This window comes from Urocampus carinirostris, chromosome 1 (assembly GCF_059441175.1).
Source record: "Urocampus carinirostris isolate Australia breed hairy pipefish chromosome 1, RoL_Ucar_1.0, whole genome shotgun sequence".
Taxonomy (NCBI): Eukaryota; Metazoa; Chordata; class Actinopteri; order Syngnathiformes; family Syngnathidae; genus Urocampus; species Urocampus carinirostris.
The window spans coordinates 74,508,123-74,527,463 of record NC_142349.1 but is presented as its reverse complement, the minus strand read 5'-3'; the positions used below and the strand labels follow the sequence as shown (position 1 = coordinate 74,527,463).

The following is a 19,341-nucleotide window of genomic DNA, read 5'->3' as shown; positions in this document are numbered from 1 at the left end:
GAGCTCTGGCTTGACTTGAGAAGCTTAGACCGCAAGCTGAGCAAGAAAAAGGGTTCTCGCCAGTGTGGATTCTTGTGTGTTTTTTTAAGTGTGCCTTCTGTCTGTACTTTTTACTGCAAAATATGCAGGAAAAAGGTTTCTCACCAGTGTGGGTTCTGGTATGATTATTCAGGTTTGATTTATGGCTGAATTTTTTACCGCAAACTGAGCAGGGAAAAGGCTTCTCACCAGTATGGGTTGTAGTGTGGCTTTTCAAACTTACTTTGTAGCTGAATTTTTGACCGCAAATTGAGCAGGAGAAAGGCTTCTCACCAGTGTGGGTTGTAGCGTGGCTTTTCAAACTCACTTTCTGGCTGAATTTTTGACCGCAAACTTTGCAGGCAAATGGCTTTTCACCAGTGTGGGTTCTTGTGTGATTATTTAGGTTTGTTTTATGGCGGAATCTTTGACCGCAAACTGAGCAGGAAAAAGGCTTCTCACCAGTGTGGGTTGTAGCGTGGTTTTTCAAATTTCCTTTTTGCCTGAATTTTTTACCGCAAATTGAGCAGGAGAAAGGCTTCTCACCAGTGTGGGTTGTAGTGTGGCTTTTTAAACTCTCTTTGCGGCCGAATTTTTGACCGCAAACTTTACAGGAAAAAGGCTTCTCACCAGTGTGGGTTTTTGTGTGATTATTTAGCTTTGATTTATGGGTGAATTGTAGACCACAGATTGAACAGGAGAAAGGCTTCTCGCCAGTGTGGGTTCTTGTGTGCGATGTTAGGTTTATCTTCTTTCTGAACTTTTCACCACAGATTGAGCAGGAAAACGGCTTCTCATCAGTGTGGGTTCTTGTGTGATTATTTAGCTTTGATTTATGGGAAAATTGTTGACCACAGATTAAACAGGAAAAAGGCTTCTCACCAGTGTGGGTTCTTGTGTGTCTTTTTAAGCTTTCTTCATGGCTGAATTTTTTACTGCAAACTGAGCAGGAAAAAGGCTTCTCACCAGTGTGGGTTTTTGTGTGGTCTTTTAAGACATGTTTTTCACTGAATCTTTGTCCGCATACTGAGAAGGAAAGAGGCTTCTCGCCAGTGTGGGTTCTTGTGTGAGTTTTTAAGTATGCCTTCAGGCTGAATTTTTCACCACAGATTGAGCAGGAAAAAGGCTTCTCACCAGTGTGGGTTATTGTGTGTGTTTTTAATTGTTCTTTCCGGTTGAATTTTTCACCACAAAATGAGCAAGAGAAAGGTTTCTCACCAGTGTGGGTTCTTGTGTGTGTTTTTAAGTGTTCTTTCCGGCTGAATGATTTACCACAAAACGAGCAGGAGAAGGGCTTCTCATCAGTGTGGGTTTTTGTGTGTCTTCTTAAGCTTTCTTTCCGGCTGTATTTTTGATCACAAACAGAGCAAGCAAAGGGCTTTTCACCAGTGTGGCTTCTTGTGTGTCTTTTTAGGTATGCCTTCAGGCTGAATTTTTTACCGCAAACTGAACAGGAGAAAGGTTTCTCACCAGTGTGGGTTCTGGTGTGCAACGTCAGGTTTGTCTTCTTTATAAATTTTTTACTGCAAAATGAGCAGGAAAAAGGCTTCTCACCAGTGTGGGTTTTTGTGTGGTCTTTTAAGACATTCTTTTCCCTGAATCTTTGTCCACAAATTGAGCAGGAAAAAGGCTTCTCCCCGGTGTGGAGTCTTGTGTGTCCTTTGAGGCTTTGTCTCCAGCTGAATCTTTGACCACAAACAGAGCAGGCAAAAGGCTTTTCGCCAGTGTGGGTTCTTATGTGATTTTTTAAGACATGCTTCGAACTAAATCTTTGACCGCAAACTTTGCAGACAAAAGGCTTCTCAACAGTGTGAATTATTGTGTGTCTTTTTAAATACACCTCTTTTCTGAATTTTAAACCGCAGATTGAACAGGAAAAAGGCTTCTCACCAGTGTGGATTCTTGTGTGCGATGTTAGATTTGCCTGCTGTCTGAATTTTTCACCACAGATTGAGCAGGAAAAAGGCTTCTCAACAGTGTGAACTACCATATGCAACTTCAAACGATACTTGAATTGAAACGTTTCCCCACATCGAGAACATGTTTTATCACCTTCTGACTGTTTGTCGCCATCAGTGTCTGCAGAGTCGGAGGTGTCCTCATCATCAGTTTTCACGCGTTGATGGGAGCTGCTGCTTGGAGGCCCCTGCCAGTTTTCTTCATCTTTTACCTGACTCCCAGTAGTTAAACAGGTCTCAGTCACCGGAAACTCTGTGAAAAGTCCCTCCTCTTTAACACAAACTGGCTCCACATCCTCCTCCTCCTTTTTAATGCCAGGAAACTCTGGTTCCTGCTGGACAGCAGGCAGGAATTCTTCCCTGACATCTGTGGGACACAAGACACACATAGGTTTCGAATCATCCAAAATATACGACATAATACCAAAATAACTGAATTACCAAGTATTAGGTGATTTACATGGTGTTCCAAAGGTTTTTAGCACATTTAAATTCCTCATATCTCCTTAACTATGAATGGCTAACAGCTAATGACATTTAACAGTATCCGGGAGGGACTCGGTGTCCTCCGCATTGAGAGGAGCCAGTTGAGGTGGCTTGGGCATCTGATAAGGATGATAAGGATGCCTCCTGGACGCCTCCCTCGGGAGGTGTTCTGGGCATGTCCCACCGGCAGGAGGCCCTGGGGATGACCCAGGACACGCTGGAGACACTATGTCTCTAGGCTGGCCAGGGAACGCCTCGGGATCCCATCGGATGAGCTGGAGGAAGCGGCTGGGGATAGGGAGGTCTGGGCTTCCCTTTTAAGGCTGCTGCCCCCGCGACTCGACCCCGGATTAGCGGAGGATAATGGATGGATGGATGGGTCCGCTTTCAGTGTTTCTAGAACCGTTTCATAGTTTTAACCGTTTATGCTGCAAGTGACCATACTGTCACTTCTGTATACATCAAAAATAGATGAATAACTTCCTTTAACTTTGTGTTTTTTCTTCTTAAAATATTTTATACATTGGTCTACAGGATTTTTATTTTATTTCTATAGCCTAGACTGGCAAGTGACTTTATATGGTTCTGTCTATGCTTATGTGTGTGTGTGTGTGTGTGTGTATATATACAGAGACCCCTTACTACTTTGCACTTCGATTTCTACTGGTTTCTTGGATTTTTAATTGAATTGTCTTTATTGTCATTGAAATCAACCTATCAATTATTGTGGTCGGAGAGAGTTCTTGCACGGGGCACATAGTGTCCGATTGGGTGGGCGCGAACCGTGTAAACTGTGAGTCACACAGATGTAATGGTCTGCATTTCTATAGCGCTTTTCAAATCACTGAAAACCTACTAAAGCGCTTTACAATGTGCTTCACACTAACCCATTCACACTCACTCACACACCAAAAGCAGGGTCAGCCATTCAAGGCAACTTCCTGCTTATCGGGGGCATTACGGATTCAGTGTCTTGCCCAAGGACACTTCGACACATAACATGGAGGAGTCGGGAATCGAACCTCTTGGTTTCAAGACGAGCGCTCTACCTCCTGAGCTACTGCCGCCCCGGGATGCAGTCTACGTCCCGAACCAAAACAAACGGAGAAGCATGGTGACAGCTAGCGTTTAGAGGCTCGTTACATTGAAAATAAACTCATCAATAAAATCGGACTCTGAGGACAGTCAGAAGAGCGCAGAGAAACCGCTGATTACCTTCGGGTGCTCAGTCATCAAAGCGGCGCTGCCACGAGCGGCTGCCTTTTCCAGCAGCTGCCGTATTGTTTTATTGTCTGCTCCTATCTTCGGTGTTTTTTCTTCCCGTTTTGACAACTACACTATGGATTACTTCTATCCTATGGGACATGGGTTTTAGCGCACAAAAATGCGTGTATTCAAGGAATTTCAACTCCTTGCCCTGAAGAATTCTCCTGCCGGCGTGATGAAGGGGCCTATCGTGGAAGAAGAGCCGGAGCTAGCGAAGCGGCTAGCGACGTTATAAGTCTTCGGTACCATCCGTAATCATGGTAAATGCGAACTCACGACCAAATAAGATCATCGAGTGCTGGTGGAAAACATCGAAGCCCACAGGGAGCGCAGTTGCTGTGTTTTGCGGAAACGTGGCTCACGTTTAGCATTCCGGACGCTAACGTGTAGCCACCCGGAGCTACCCGGACCTATCCGGCTTCAACGGCGCTATACAGAAACAAGAAAGCCGGGGGGAATCGGAGAGGAGGCGGACTTGCTAACACGAGGTGGTGTATCCCTGGATTTTCACAAAGAAAAGATTTTTCATCTGCCGCAGGGATGTCGAACTTTTGGACTAGCGTGACGTCATCCACTCCGCTACAAGCACCCCTAGGGCATCATGTTCATCTGTTAATAAACAACGGGGTAGACTGCTGGAAGTGTGAATTTCCCTACGGGGATGAATAAAGTATCTATCTATCTAGATGGTCATCAAGCCCTGAAAAAGACTGAGGCGGTGTCAGGAGAGAAAGCAATAGTGAGGCTGCAGGTCCGGACCACAGCTACGGCTAAGCTAACAACCCTCACAAGCCAGCCCTGCGGAGCATGTATATCAGCAACACTCGATCTATTAACCATGAAATAAATAATCTGGAGCCACAATTCGTGGGAAACTGCTACATTTAGGACTCATGGAGGACACCCGATGCCAGCCCCTAACAAGGCAGCCGCTTTCTCAATTGCTTTCTTACTCTGAAAGGATATTACCCCCAAATTGGTTTTACTTTTGTATAACGACAATAACACCAGCCATTCAACTGCAGTTTATTGTTGTGTTATGATTTGTAGATCTCTAGTTATTATTTTGTTACAGTCTTATACTCTTAAGTCTGTAATGACATAATCTCGAGGTAAGTTTAAACCTTTGCGGGCTTTTATGAGGGTGCGATGCTGCATCGTGGATTTTCACTTTGCGCGGGTGGTTCTGGTGCCCTAATAAACGCAAAAACCGTGGGATCAGTGTGTGTGTCTGTATGTTTCTATGTATATATTTATATACACATATCTATGGTTATTCATTTTCTTTGATTTGCAAAATAAAACATTTTTAAAGAAAATACCGTAAATTCCGGACTATAAGGCGCTACTTTTTTCCCAAACCTTCAACCCTGCGGCTTATTCAGCGATGCGGCCAATTTATGTAATTTTTCTAACAGCCGCCAGCGGCGCTCGAGTACTAAAGGTAAGATTTAGACCGGTGGAATATATGCGCAGAGGAAGACTGCAACTTCTTAGCTTGTGCACAAATTAAATTAGCGCAGACATATCCATATCATGCAAATTGCAAAAAGAAGGCACATGACGTAGCTTTCAAGCTAAAAGCAAACGAGCAGTCCGATAAAGAAGGAAACAGAGCTACTGCACGTAAACTTCACCTTGCGAACGTGTTGCTAGCGTGTTTTGGAATAAGGGAGCGTGGGACGACGTCTATATGACAAAGTCTCTTTCCCATAATGGGGAAGACGACTTTGATGACGTCAGTTATAAGGAGGAAGATGAGGACGGTTTACCGTGGTTCCTACAAGTACGGTATGTTTTTTAAACAGACCCGTTTACTGTGTTGCGAGCGTGTTGCTAGTAGCGTTTTGCTACCCTTCACAGGCACGGTTTGAGATGAAAGTTATAATATTATAATTAAAGCTTTGAAAACTCTCTCGGTTTACCGTCTTTCTTTGTAAATATGTGTAACCATGTATAATATGTATTTGCACCTGTATATTTTTGTAATGCATTTATTTGAGACACTTATTCTGATATGTTTTGCGAATTAAAAAAGAGGGGCAGAGCAAACGCGGGCTGACAGGAAGTGGGGTAAAAGTCAGTGAGACCTGTTGTCGCGGCGGACAATAGTGGCTATATATTTTTCCCACCCTTACCTTTGGAAATATAGACTTTTTTTCCTTGGATTAGTTTCAACGGGTACCCGGACTCTGCAGGTCTGCATCAAACCTTAAGTACCGGTATCATTTTCTGTTCATTTTGCTAGCTGTGGCTTTTGGACCGTATACTTTATATTCAGTTACAATCGCGGGACTCAAAGCCGGGTTTGGGCTAATTTTGTGATTGTGTTACAAGTTTTAATGTGGGTGCATGCGGCTTATATACAGGTGCGGCTTGTGTAAGTACAAAATCGGTTTTCCTCTCAAAATGTGGTGGGTGCGGCTTATAATCAGGTGCCCTCTGTAGTCCGGAATTTACGGTACACAAGTTTAAAAAAGTAAAAATGTTCTCTTAAGATGATTTTGAATTGTAAATAGTTATCAATAAGTTTCATATAGTGTCAATGGAGTTGTTTGTAACTTGTATAATTGTTCATAAATGGTTGGTTTAATTAGTTTTTCGTTTATTTAAAAAAAAAAACAGTTTTTATACTTATTAGATTACTTATCTATAATTACAACATGTTTAGACGTTGACAAAAAAAGCTACCATCATGAAAAAGTAAAAGTAAAATGAAATGATCTCCATTTATATAGCGCTTTTTCAAGTCAAGACTTCCCAAAGCGCTCTACAGTGTGCTTCACATTTCCCAATAGCAGTCGTGCAGCCATGTAAGGCGCTAACCTGCTTATTGGGGGTATTAGGGGTTCAGTGTCTTACCCAAGGACACTTCGACATGTAACACGGGGAGCCGGGATTCGAACTGCGATCTCTTGATCCCAAGACGAGCGCTCTACCTCCTGAGCTACTGCCGCCCCGACTATTATTTCAGACTATTATTACACCATCCCCTGATTTAAAACCTATATGAGGGCAAGGAAAAACTCAAAAACCTCAACATGAGGAAAATGAAGAAACCTTGAGAAGGGACCGCACATGAGGTAATCCTCCTTCCAGGATGACCAAGATGCAATGGATGTTGCAATAATAAATAATACACAGATATAGTCAACATAAAATATAGTTTATTCAAAAACTAACGAATGAATAAATTAGAATAAAACAATGAAAAATAATGAAAAACAAAAACGATTAAAAATGAATAAAACCATTTTTTTGTCTATCAGGTTTTCTCTCGTTTTACTCTTTCTCTCTCTCCACTTCTGTCTCTTTTCTTTCTTTCTGTCTTTCTTTAGGAAACAAAGATTGATTTATTTTGTATCCGCCATTGCATAATCTCGATCTGATACCTGAGGAATAAACATATTCTTGGTTTACCCAATTGTTTTTACCTTATCGCAGCTCTTTCAAAATGAACTATTCCAATTTGGGGGGAATTTATTTGTGACTTGTTTGTTGTAAACATTCCAGTCATGCAAAAATAAATGACAAAAATGCAGATACGTATGATCATGTAACACCAAGCATATTCATTTATGAATAAGAATGCAGGCATCTACATATACATGTTATATTTCGCCCTTTATTTTGCTATAAATAGACCATTTGATCTTGTTTTGAAGATTAAAGCAAAGCAATACATAATGTGCTTTTGCGAAGCATTCAATGATACTTTGCATTAAATACCTTAAACAAGGGCTAGCTCATATTTTTTTGCAGGAAATTATATAAATATATTGGTAAATTAAAAAAATATCAAGTATGAATGGGCAGCACGGCGGCGCAGTGGTTAGCGCTTGTGCGGCACAGTTCATGTCATGGGAACCTGTCGTGGGTTCAAATCCAAACTTCCTGTGCGGAGTTTGTATGTTCTCCCCGTGCTTGCGTAGGTTTCCTCCGGGCACTCCGGTTTCCTCCCACGTTCCAAAAACATGCATTTCAGGTGAATTGGCCGGTCCAAATTGTCCCTAGGTGTGAATGAGCGAATGAGTTGTCTGTCCCTGTGTGCCCTGCGATTGGCTGGCAACCAGTTCAGGGTGTCCCCTGCCCACTGCCCGGAGATGGCTGGGATGGGCTCCAGCCCCCCCGCGACCCCAATGAGGATAAGCGGTACGGCTGATGAGATGAGTATGAATGAATGGAAAATGTATTTGAACATTAAAATAAAAACAGAAAAAAAACAATAACTCAACAACAAAATAATATGTTCGAAAAGGGGTAAGAAGCAAATGCAGGCTACTAAAGCGCACCGACGTCTCTAGTCTTCCATGTATCTGTGGTTAAGGTGCCAATATGGCCGCTCATCGAATACAGTAATTCAGTATGGAGCTATTATCACCCTGCCCCCTCCTGCTGGCATTTTACGTACATTAAGAATACATACATTTACAAGGATAATATATAAAAGGCTAGAAAGTCGGAAATAAATGACCAACCTGCTCTGTTAACACCACTCGAAGCTGCTTGCAAACAGCCATTTTGTAGGGGAAACTCGATCTCCTCTTTGGGACTCGGAAGCTCCTTTTTCAACATTATTTCCCTCTCTCGCAGGTTTGATTTTCTCCCAAGTCCAAAGGCGTCTTTCCAAGCGAATGGATATGGAACAAAAACGGTGACAAGTTTCTATTGCGAGTCTCTCTGTGTGTGCATCGTTTCCGCATTCGTCATCAGATCGAAAAATTAGACCCACACCAGGAGAACAGTGATGGGAATTCCGGCTCTTTTGAGAGAACCGTCTCTTTCGGCTCGGCTCACTTAAAGGAGCCGTCTGGCTCGGCTCCCAAACGGTTCTTAAGATATATTTTTTTTAATTGATTATATTACCAATAATAATAAACAGGGTTGGGTAGGGTTACTTTAACTGGATTACTTTCAATTATTTTTGGATTACTCCAATGCATCGACTCGCTACAACGGGTCAGGTGTATCGACATTTCGTTCTGTGTACATTGTTACAAAGAATGACAATACAAAGGAAATTATTATTATTATTATTATACCAAATATGCTAATAAAAGACAAAATAAACTAAATATGAATAAAATGACTCAATTTTGTGCAGGCTTGGGGAGTAACGGAATACATGGAACGGCAAAAATGATGTTAGCAAGCTGTTTGGATTTATTTTCATTTTGTTTCTGCAACCTCAGTGGAAATGTTTAAATCCAAGCTTAAAACTCACTTCTACTCCATAGCATATGAACAACCTACCGTATTTTCCGCACTATAGGGCGCACCGGGTTATAGGGCGCACCCCCAAAAAATAGTTTTTGGTCCTATATCTTCCATAGATAAGGCGCACCGGATTATAAGGCGCTACAATGGGAACGTGGACAAAACAGTCAGATGATTCAGTCCAACTGATTACCCCCTTAACATTCCCAAAGCTTGCAAAGAAGCAAATACGTGTCGTAGACACGTGCGGATGCGGTGTCCGTACGATATCACTTAAATGCGTCATTTCAAATATCATTCGGAAGGTTAAAGTCTTGGAATTCAAGAAATGGCAACCATTCCTTAGTTTCTATTTTCTTTTTCGCTCGCAACTTTACTGTGCATATGACAATAAACACTTGGAATTGAGTTTAATTCACTCAACTCATCACAGCAACATCAAGGTCGTTCTAAAACAAGATACCGGGAAAATATAAAGCCACATAACTCACCTAAGTTCTCACGTTCAATAATGATACGCAATCATGGTCTTCTTACAACCGTGAGTGTAGTAAATCCAGGAGAGTAAAATATCTACAGATACAGACTATGAAACATGTTTCTTTATGGCGTTGTTTAGCAAGCTTGCTATTCAGTCATCTTTTTCGGCCAATTGCAGGGTTTGTTTTGGCCCTCTAGCGTATCCGAGGCTCCGAATAACTTCAGCCAATAGCGATCGATTTATTGGATGATTGACACATCTTTTTCGGCCAATTGCAGGGTTTGTTTCGGCCCTCTAGCCAATCCGAGGCTCCGAATAACTTTAGCCAATAGCGATCGATTCAAATGATGATTGACACATTGGTCAGCCAATGAAACGCCGGTATATAAATCCCAGCATACACCGCGGACTACTCCACGTTCGGGGGAAAATCGAGTCGGCGGCTGTTGCGTAAGTTGCGAGACCTTGCAAATTTTGATATTGAGCCATATATAAGGCGCACTGTATTATAAGGCGCATGGTCAGCTTTTGAAAAAAATTAAGACTTTTAGGTGCGCCTTATAGTGCGGAAAATACGGTACTCTTCTCGTCGGCTGAAAATAGTCTGTGTAATATAGTGTAATAATCTGTGAAGCCCTTTGAGACTCTTTGTGATTTAAGGCTATACAAATAAAAATGACTTGACTTTATGTTAGTTTTGCCGGAGATCAAAGAAATCAAAGCCAGGAGAGAAAGCTTACCACGTGTTGTGAGTCATCATTTTATTCATTTTATCTTGAAGTGATAACTTATTTGTATTACCAATAAACTGTGATGATTAAAACTGAATGAATATATAGATTTATATTATATATTTGTTGCCGATTTATAATTTGAACCCCGATAACACTAAATTTTGGGGAGCCATAGATCTCTGTTGGGACCCATAGATTTTTGAGCATGCGAGTCCCCGGGACCCATCACTTTTCGGAGGTAAAATGAACACTGTATGTATATATATATATATATATATATGACACTATTTAAACTCCAGTTTAGTCAGGTGTCACACCAACAGACCCTTTTTAGCTGTAAATCATTGAATAATCCGTTGTATGGAAGCTTATTAAACAGTTTATGTTTATTGTTGAGACACTTTATGATGAAAGCCAAATAAAAAACATTAACCTCCAAAAGCTCTAGCAAAGCACCTAGATCAATTTGATTGAGTGAGCGGTAGGAATGGGCAGAGCTATACACATGCACTAGTTCTCGCCCGGCGATGACTGCCCTTAAGGAAAATACAGTGGAACCTCGGTTTTCGAACGCCTCTCAGTTCGAACAAATTGGAGTTCGACCAAAAACTTCGAGAAATTTTTGCTTCGCTGTTCGGTCAAAAATTCGGAGTTCGAACGCCGGTAATGTGTGAGTGCGTACGCCAGGGTGCGATGCTGAGCGGCGTACGGGTGTAGATCATGTAGATCGCCCCCACCCCTCGTGACCAACTGTTATCACGTGCGCACTGGCCTCTTTTTGCTTTCGCTTTTAATATCAGTGAACAGGGTGTTTTAGCCCCTAACTATGCCTCCGAAGAAGGTCGGTGCAAGCAGGACAGGTGAAAAAAGAAAAGTTGTTCGTACAACTATTGCCTTTAAGAAAGACATAATAGCTAAATATGAAAGAGGTGTGCGAGTTTCCAATCTTGCTAGGGAATACAGCATGCGCCTTCTGCTGACCACCACAAAGTTAAGAAATCCTATTCATAATTCCTTTCTTTATCTTTTTTTTTTTTACACATTCGTGTTAGCGTAATCTTTCGTACGGAAGATTACGATAACGCGAACGTACGATTAGCCTGGGTTAACTTTATGATTACGTCGAACATTCAGGTAAACATTCAGGGTGTTGGAACGGATTAAAACGATTTACATTATTTTTAATGGGAAAAATGATTTCGGTGATTGAACAAATCGGTTCGCGAACAGGGTTCTGGAACGGATTATGCTCGAGAACCGAGGTTCCACTGTATGTTGGCATCCTCGTTTGTAGAATTTTGTGGCATTTGTACAAAATAACTTGTTTTGAAACCTTATTTAGGACAAAAATGACGGTTAAAATGAGCTTCAACGCGCGATTTATTTTAAGTGGTATATTTATATTATTATGGGACACAGGCTCTTGCATTGTTATTTTTTAAGTGATTTGTTCAAATCATCAAATGATACACAGTGAAATAAAATCGGCTGTAAAGTTAACTTTTGTCTGGAGAGCGGGTTAGCGGATTTGTTGAATTTTATCATGGAATACAGTATATGGTGTGTCTCCCAAAGAATCAAATAAAAATATTTTTGCTTTTATGGCTCTTTAGGCCAAAAAGGTACCCGTCCCCTAATCCAAACGTTTGGCCCAGACAAGGAGACAAGTAATCAGAGAAGCAAACAAGAGAACCTTGATCACATTGTATGATCTGCATTTATATTATCTATCTATATATATATATATATATATATATATATATATATATATATATATATATATATATACACACACACACGCACACAATCGTTACACCGACTCCCTTCGTCGTAAGTATTCACAGTAAACTTGCATATAATATCGTTAATGCTTGATTGAGGCTTTATTTAAGCACATCACGCCACACACAGCAATTTACCAACAGAAACAACAAAATATTTGTACACCAAAAAAAAAAAACAGATATACGATATAATAACACAGTAGTAGGAGTAGGCTGAAAGCTGAAGCTTTTTAATGCCTACCCCTATTTCAGGAAAGAAAAAATCCAATCAAAGCGAAAACACAGCACCATTCCTCACAAGGAAAATTTGAAAAAACAAATTGTTGGGTCTAAAACGACCACTGAAGTGTGGGAGAGCTAAAAAAATATTGGGTAACCGTAGAAGGAAATTCAGGCAAAGACTTGTTTTGTATTTTTACAACTGCAGCTGGTGAAGGACCCGGAGGAGCGGATAATTTACTTGCTTTTCGTCTCGCTGGCCACGCTCCTTATGGCTTTTCCCCAGCCCGCTTTTGAGTTTTATTGAGATCACAAGACATGGAAAAGTACTGGTCTGTTGAGACAAATACAATAGACCAACCCCCCCTGGGGGTGGTCTTCACCTTCAAACAAAGACAGGAAGACTAAGAGACGCCAAAAGGGAACATCAAACTGATTAGAAATACACACCTTGAGCAAATACGTTTAAGCCTACTTTACACAAATACCTGACATTTGACACTTGAAAATTGAAAAAGGACAAGTACTAAGAGTGGTCCAAACAAAATACCAACGATGTTCAAGACAAAATACCGACAATGCTAATAGAACAGTGTGAGAGAGGCTAACTCAGCTTCAAAGCAAAACAGCCATTCGCCTGCCCCTTTGACCCAGTTTTGAATTTATTTAATCGGCCGGTCTAACTAATAAAAAAGCTGATACTGATTTCCGTCAAATTCTCAAATATCAGACCTCTAGTTTAAACCTGTGAATATGTTTGCATTGTTTCAGTTGTGGGGTAGCACGGCGGGGCAGTGGTTAGCGCATGTGTGGCACAGTTCCGAGGTCACGAGATCAAACCTCCAGTGTGGAGTTTGCATGTTCTCCCTGTGCTTGCATCAGGTTTCCTCCAGGCACTCCGGTTTCCTCCCAAATTCCAAAAACATGCATGTCAGGTTAATTGGCCGGTCAAAATTGTCCCTAGGTGTGAATGAGCGGGCGAATTGTCTGTGTGCCCTGTGACTGGCTGGTAACCAGTTCAGGGTGTCCCCTGCATTCTGCCCAGAGATAGCTGGGATGGGCTCCAGCACCCCCGCGACCCTACTGTGGATGAGCTGGTCAGATAATGAATTAATAAATGTTTCAGTTGTAACTACGACCGTTCCGGAGTTTCACACAATGTACACACAAAAACCTTTACACGTTGTTCGAATTCTGGGTGTTTGAAATTCTTCAATGTGTTTTAAGTGATGAAGAAAATGTGTTCCATAGCTATTTAGAGTGAACTTAGATGCTTTCTGGAGACCGGAACAGATGAATTTTGTGATGTTTAACTATCATGTGTTCTCCCTTGTCAAGGTTTCCTTATTTTCCTCATGTTGAGGTTTTGAGTTTTTCCTCGCCCTCATGTAGGTTTAAGATGAGGGTATGGTGTCATAATATTCTGTAGTTTGCAATAGTCTATGGTCTGTGCAGACCCATTGAGAATCCTTGTGATTAAGGGTGTCACAAACAAACATAACTTGAATATTTTTATGAGGTTGGTTGCATTTCACAGGCAGATAGAAAATCAAAAAGTGCAAAATTGACAACAGACAGCTACCCTAACAAAGCTCCCAAGAAGAGAGCGCTGTTTTCTCAAGGTTAAGCATGTCATTATGATTGAGAACCGACCAAAAATGAACCTAGCACAGAAAATGCACCTTTGAAAAAAATAGAAATCAAATATCGCACTGAAATCGCAACACTGGTCTGAAAATTTTCAAATAAGTTATTTTACAAAATCGTGCAGCCCTAGCACTACCGTGTGTGTGTGTGTGTGAGTATATATAACATTTTATAAACACACATGTACACACTCAAAGTTTAGACACTGAAAGGACACAAATTTGTACATTCCGTAGTAGATTCTTTTAATGTAAATGCAAGAAATGAAATAATATCAAGCAGAGTGACCGATGCTATTTTCTCCAACACACGTGTGATCCTGAGCTCTGGCTTGACATGAGAATCTTAGACCGCAAGCTGAGCAAGAAAAAGGCTTCTCGCCAGTGTGGATTCTGGTGTGTTTTTTTAAGTGTGCCTTCTGTCTGTATTTTTTACTGCAAAAAGAGCAGGAAAAAGGTTTCTCACCAGTGTGGGTTCTGGTGTGGTTTTCTAAGACATGCTTCCGGCTGAATCTTTGACCGCAAACTGAGCAGGAAAAAGGCTTCTCACCTGTGTGGGTTCTGGTGTGTTTTTTTAAATTTTCTTTCAGGCTGAATTTCTGACCACAAATTGTGCAGGAAAAAGGTTTCTCGCCTGTGTGGGTTCTGGAGTGTGATTTTAAGTCCGCCTTCTGTCTGAAATTTTCACTACAAATTGAGCACGAAAAAGGCTTCTCACCAGTGTGGGTTCTTGTATGTGAATTTAAATTTGACTTCTGTCTGAATTTTTCACCACAGATTGAGCAGGAAAAAGGCTTCTCACCAGTATGGGTTCTTGTGTGGTGTTCTAAGACATGCTTCCGGGTGAATCTTTGACCGCAAACTGAGCACATAAAAGGTTTCTCACCTGTGTGGGTTCTTGCGTGTGATTTTAAGTTTGCTTTCTGTCTGAAATTTTCCCCACAAATTGAGCAGGAAAAAGGCTTCTCACCAGTGTGGGTTCTTATGTGATTTTTAAGGACATGCTTCGAGCTGAATCTTTGACCGCAAGCTGAGCAGGAAAAAGGCTTTTCACCAGTGTGGACTCTTGTGTGGTCTTCTAAGACATGCTTCCAGGTGAATCTTTGACCGCAAACTGAGCAGGAAAAAGGCTTCTCCCCAGTGTGGATTCTTGCGTGCGATTTTAGGTTTGCCTTCTGTCTGAATTTGTCACCACAAATTGAGCAGGAAAAAGGCTTTTCACCCGTGTGGGTTCTTATGTGATTTTTTAAGACCTGCTTCCGGCTGAATCTCTGACCGCAAAATGAGCAGGCAAAAGGTTTCTCACTTGTGTGGATTTTCATATGCAACTTCATATAACACTTGTCCTTAAATGTTGTCCCACACTGAGAACATGTTTTATCGCCTTCTGACTGTTCGTCGCCGTCGGTGTCTGCAGAGTCAGACGGGTTGTCATCCTCCACGTGTGGACGGGAACTGCTTTTCAGAAGCTCCTGAGAGTTTTTCTCTCCACCTTGTTCCTCGGCCGTTGAAGTGACGGCAGCCACGAGCATTTCTGTGAAATGTTCCTCCTTTTTAACACAAAAAGGGTCCGTATCCTCTCCCTTATTAATGCCGGGAAACTCTGGTTCCTTCCACACAAGAGGAAAGAATTCTTCATTGACATCTGTGGGACACAAGACAGAACGTCTGTAGTTGTTCTCTATGTAAAGTATGATGATACATGCTATATATGAGATTTATCTTATTAATGAGTGCTGTCGGGCAGCACGGAGACGCAGTGGTTAGCGCATGTGCGTCACAGTTCTGAGGTGTTGAGATCGAACCTCCTGTGTGGAGTTTGCATGTTCTCCCCGTGCGAGTGTGGGTTTCCTCCGGGCACTCTGGTTTCCTCCCACGTTCCAGAAACATGCATTTAAGGTGAATTGGCCGGTCCAAATTGTCCCTAGGTGGGAATGAGCGAATTGTCTGTCCCTCTGTGCCCTGCGACTGGCTGGCAACCAGTTCAGGGCAATGTTCCCAGTCATTTTCCGTGGGGTCTGAGCGTTCACACAAAGTCGGTGAGCAACGCTTGAAACAACAGTGAGCAACAGCAATCCCAAGTGTGGCAACTAAGACATTATCAAACATGTCCAAAACTTGACATCAAGTTATATTTTGCTGAGTTTCCGGCAATGCAAAAAAATTAGTCGGTTGCACGATACACAACTGTATTTAATCACATTTTTAGTGGAAGTACAATGTTGGCAACAAGATTGACTTGGTATAATTGGAAATTATTTGAATGCAACACAAACTTTTTCTTCTTTTTCCCTGTTTTTTCTATTTTTTTAATTCCTTTAAAAAAAATCTCATTGTGTTTATTTTTTCCTAGCTGTTACTTTTTTCCTTTTTGTTTTCTATTTACTTTTTTTTCCTTTGTTTCTTTCTTTTCTTTTTCTGGCTTTTTCTCTAAAATGTTCCTTCTTTTTTTCTCTTCCTTTTGTTTCTTTTTTATCTCAGCTTTTCACTCCTTTTTCATTTTGGTATTTTTTTCTTTTTTGTTCTATTCCCCCTTCCTTTAAGTCATTTTGTGCATAATTTTACATAATATTTGGTCGGCTCGGCTCCTTTTAGTGAGCCGAGCCGAAGAAGCCGGTACTCGAAAAACTGCGCTGGATAGATTTTCTTGTGCGCTGAGAATGTGCGGGCAGTGCGCGATTGCGCATGTGCGCAGCTTAGAGGGAAAATTGGTTCAGGGTGTCCCCTGCCCGAAGATCCAGCACCCCCGCGACCCTACTGAGGATAAGCGGTGCAGACAATGGATGGATGAGTGCTGTCTTGCGCACATGATTCTTTTCTGCTTACGGTTTTTTCACAACCATGAGGCAAACATAAAAGTCACAGATTTTCTTCAAATAATGCGGAGTGCCCCATTGTGTTTGGCGCCGTGCGTGTGATGTAAAGCAGCGGACGTAGATAAGGACACGATGAGGCTCTAAAGCAGGGGTCTCCAACCTTTTTCAAGCGTCGAGCTAATTTTTGTTACTAAATAGCACAAAGAATTTCTGAAATAGCAATTTTGCTAGATGGCTTGCAAAAGGAGTAAAAAGTAAATTAAATAGCCGGATAGAAATCTAAAAACAGTCTAGATGGCTAGCTAGAAAGGAGGCCAAAATTTAGCTTGATAAACAATAAAAAAGATAAGATGTTAGCTAGATAACATGTAAAAAAATGTAAAAAGCCAGCCAAATAGTTTGCTAAATAGTGTTGAAGAAGATAACAATCGAAAATTCGTCTCATACGCGTTCACAGAGATAGCAGGAATCAATGACGTAAGAGGGAGCTTTTTTATTGATACAACAATTTCAACAAGAAACTCAGAGAATCTCAGATATGCGTGGGTCTTTATAGTTTCAACACAGAATGTGTAAACGGTGTAGCCCGTCCCTTTCACGTGGCATGCACAGGGTTCCGTCCTTATTTGGAAGTGTTTTTAAGTTTGGGTCAGTTTGCCCTTCGCCGTTATCTCTTGTCCTCCCTTAAGGAGGATTGTTTATACTAATTCGTCCACCGAGACCTTCCCGAAATGTAGGCAACATTTCTCCCAACTGTAAGCAAGTCTTTCTACATGTCAGCAAGTCTCCTGAACAAATGTATGCAAATCTATTCTACAAATGCAAGTTTCTATTCTACAACAATAGCAAAAAATGTAGAAAGACAGCGAGCTTGAAGGCTAAAAAGGTAGCCAGATAGCTAGCCAAATAAATGTAAGCTTTTTGCTCATTTGCTTTATCTATCCATCTACCCAGGTCATATCCCTCGAGAAGTGTGACCGACAGCAAGACAAACACATACAAAAGTAAAGAAAATAAAAAAGGGAAAAAATAGCAAAAACACACGACCCAAATGCCCAAACACCCTCAAGTGAAGAACCTCGGCACCCAAGTCGGTCATGCTTTCGTCCCTCCAGATGAAACGGGACACAAGAACGCCGCCATGTCACTCGGATCAGGGTGACACAACACACTCTTCTGTTCAACGGCAGGACCCGACAGCTTTCACTGGTTTATCCCTGCCGCATCATACGGGTGCCCTGCCCATCCCTTAGAACGCGTCCAAACATCCCACTATCCTTTCACAACACCTCTCCACTCATTAGCTTTATAAAACCCATAAATTGGAATTTAGTTATTTTTATATCCTGTAAAATAAACCAATAAAAAGATGAATACATATATTTGTTTAAAGAGATTACAAAATATCATTCTTTATAATCGGGCACAAAACACGTCGTGTTCCTTTCCACAATCGTGCAGATATGTTGCAAAACATTCAACGTGCCGTTAATCTGTTAATAATCAACACAAGGATACTGTTGGAAGAGTGAATTTCCCTACGGGTATGAATACAGTATCTATCTATCTATCAATCAATCTTGGGAAATCACAAGAGGGAAAAAAGCCCCTCGAAAGAAGCGGCTCTTCGTTGGTGGGGAGCCGGCTCATACAGCCGTTTGGTTCGCGCACGACACATCACGAACACAAATTGCTCTTCTACTCGTTCGGGTAAGAGTAGCCAAGATGGCGGCTTATCGTAAAATTCAGTATGGAGCTATTATCACCCTGCCCCCTCCCGCTGGCGTTTTACGGACATTAAGAATACATACATTTGCAGGGATATTATATAAAAGGCTAGAAAGTAGGAAAGAAATGCCCAACCTGCTCTGTTAACACCACTCGAAGCTGCTTGCAAACAGCCATTTTGTAGCGGAAACTCGATCTCCTCTTTGGGACTTGGAAGCTCCTTTTTCAACATTACTTTCCCTCTCTCGCTGGTTTCAAGCACAAGATTGATTCATTCCAAGCCCAACGACACTTTTACTCGCGGGTGGATAGAAAGACCGCGTGAGACTGGCTCCAGTTGACAAAAAACACTGCTGAGAGTTTTCTACTTAAATTCAAGGATATGGATATGTTCGCAGTTTCCGTATTCGTCACCGGAAGTGGGGCCAACTTCCGGTCACTGTTCTAAAAGCATTGCAATCGCATCTAAACTTTTCAAATATCCTTGCATTAGCTAAAAACAGTAAAACAACGCAAGGTTTTTTTCTGTCATAGGTTATGAACTCATAAATTGGTCTGCAAAACAGCGTAAAGAAAACTATTTTAGAGAGAGAGAGAGATACTTTATTTATCCCCGTAGGAAAATTCACACTTCCAGCAGTATCCTTATGGTAAAAATAAAATAAAAGCTATAGAATACAAATATACATAATATAGCGTGTTAATAAAGAGCATAAATAGTGTTACGAAAAATACACACTGTAATAGGGTAATATGCAAATGTGGGTTGGGGTTTAATGTGGGCTTTTACTCCCCCGGGTGGAGTTAAAGAGCCTCATGGCATGAGGAAGAAATGATCTCCTCAGTCTGTCCGTGGAACAAGACTGCGACAGCAGTCTTTCGCAGTCATTAGCTGCGCCATCTGGAGGGACGAAAGCATGACCAATTTGGTTGCCGAGGTGCTTAACTTGTTTGGATGAATATAATTAACTGATGTTTAACAGATTTT

General features: G+C 41.4%; 2 protein-coding genes and 1 pseudogene across 2 annotated transcripts in view; all 3 read right to left on the bottom strand.

The window, feature by feature from the left end:
* The window catches only part of LOC148376869 (uncharacterized), a 29,191-nt gene extending 20,768 nt beyond the window's left edge, over positions 1 to 8,423 (bottom strand). The window contains exons 1-2 of the mRNA XM_088353062.1: positions 8,207 to 8,423; positions 2,071 to 2,343 (exon numbers count right to left, since the gene is read on the bottom strand). Of these exons, the coding sequence (XP_088209188.1) occupies positions 2,071 to 2,343; positions 8,207 to 8,303 (370 nt within the window). The 5' untranslated portion in view covers positions 8,304 to 8,423. The remainder of the gene's footprint in view (positions 1 to 2,070; positions 2,344 to 8,206) is intronic.
* Positions 873 to 2,042, bottom strand: LOC148376870 (uncharacterized; annotated as a pseudogene).
* Positions 8,424 to 13,986: 5,563 nt separating the features above from the next.
* On the bottom strand, positions 13,987 to 18,756 carry LOC148376868 (uncharacterized). The gene is made up of 2 exons (XM_088351687.1): positions 18,489 to 18,756; positions 13,987 to 15,454 (listed from the first exon to the last, which is right to left on the bottom strand). Exons 1-2 carry the CDS (start codon positions 18,583 to 18,585, stop codon positions 14,085 to 14,087), a joined length of 1,467 nt encoding a protein of 488 aa, XP_088207813.1. The 5' UTR covers positions 18,586 to 18,756; the 3' UTR covers positions 13,987 to 14,084.
* Positions 18,757 to 19,341: the final 585 nt, after the last annotated feature.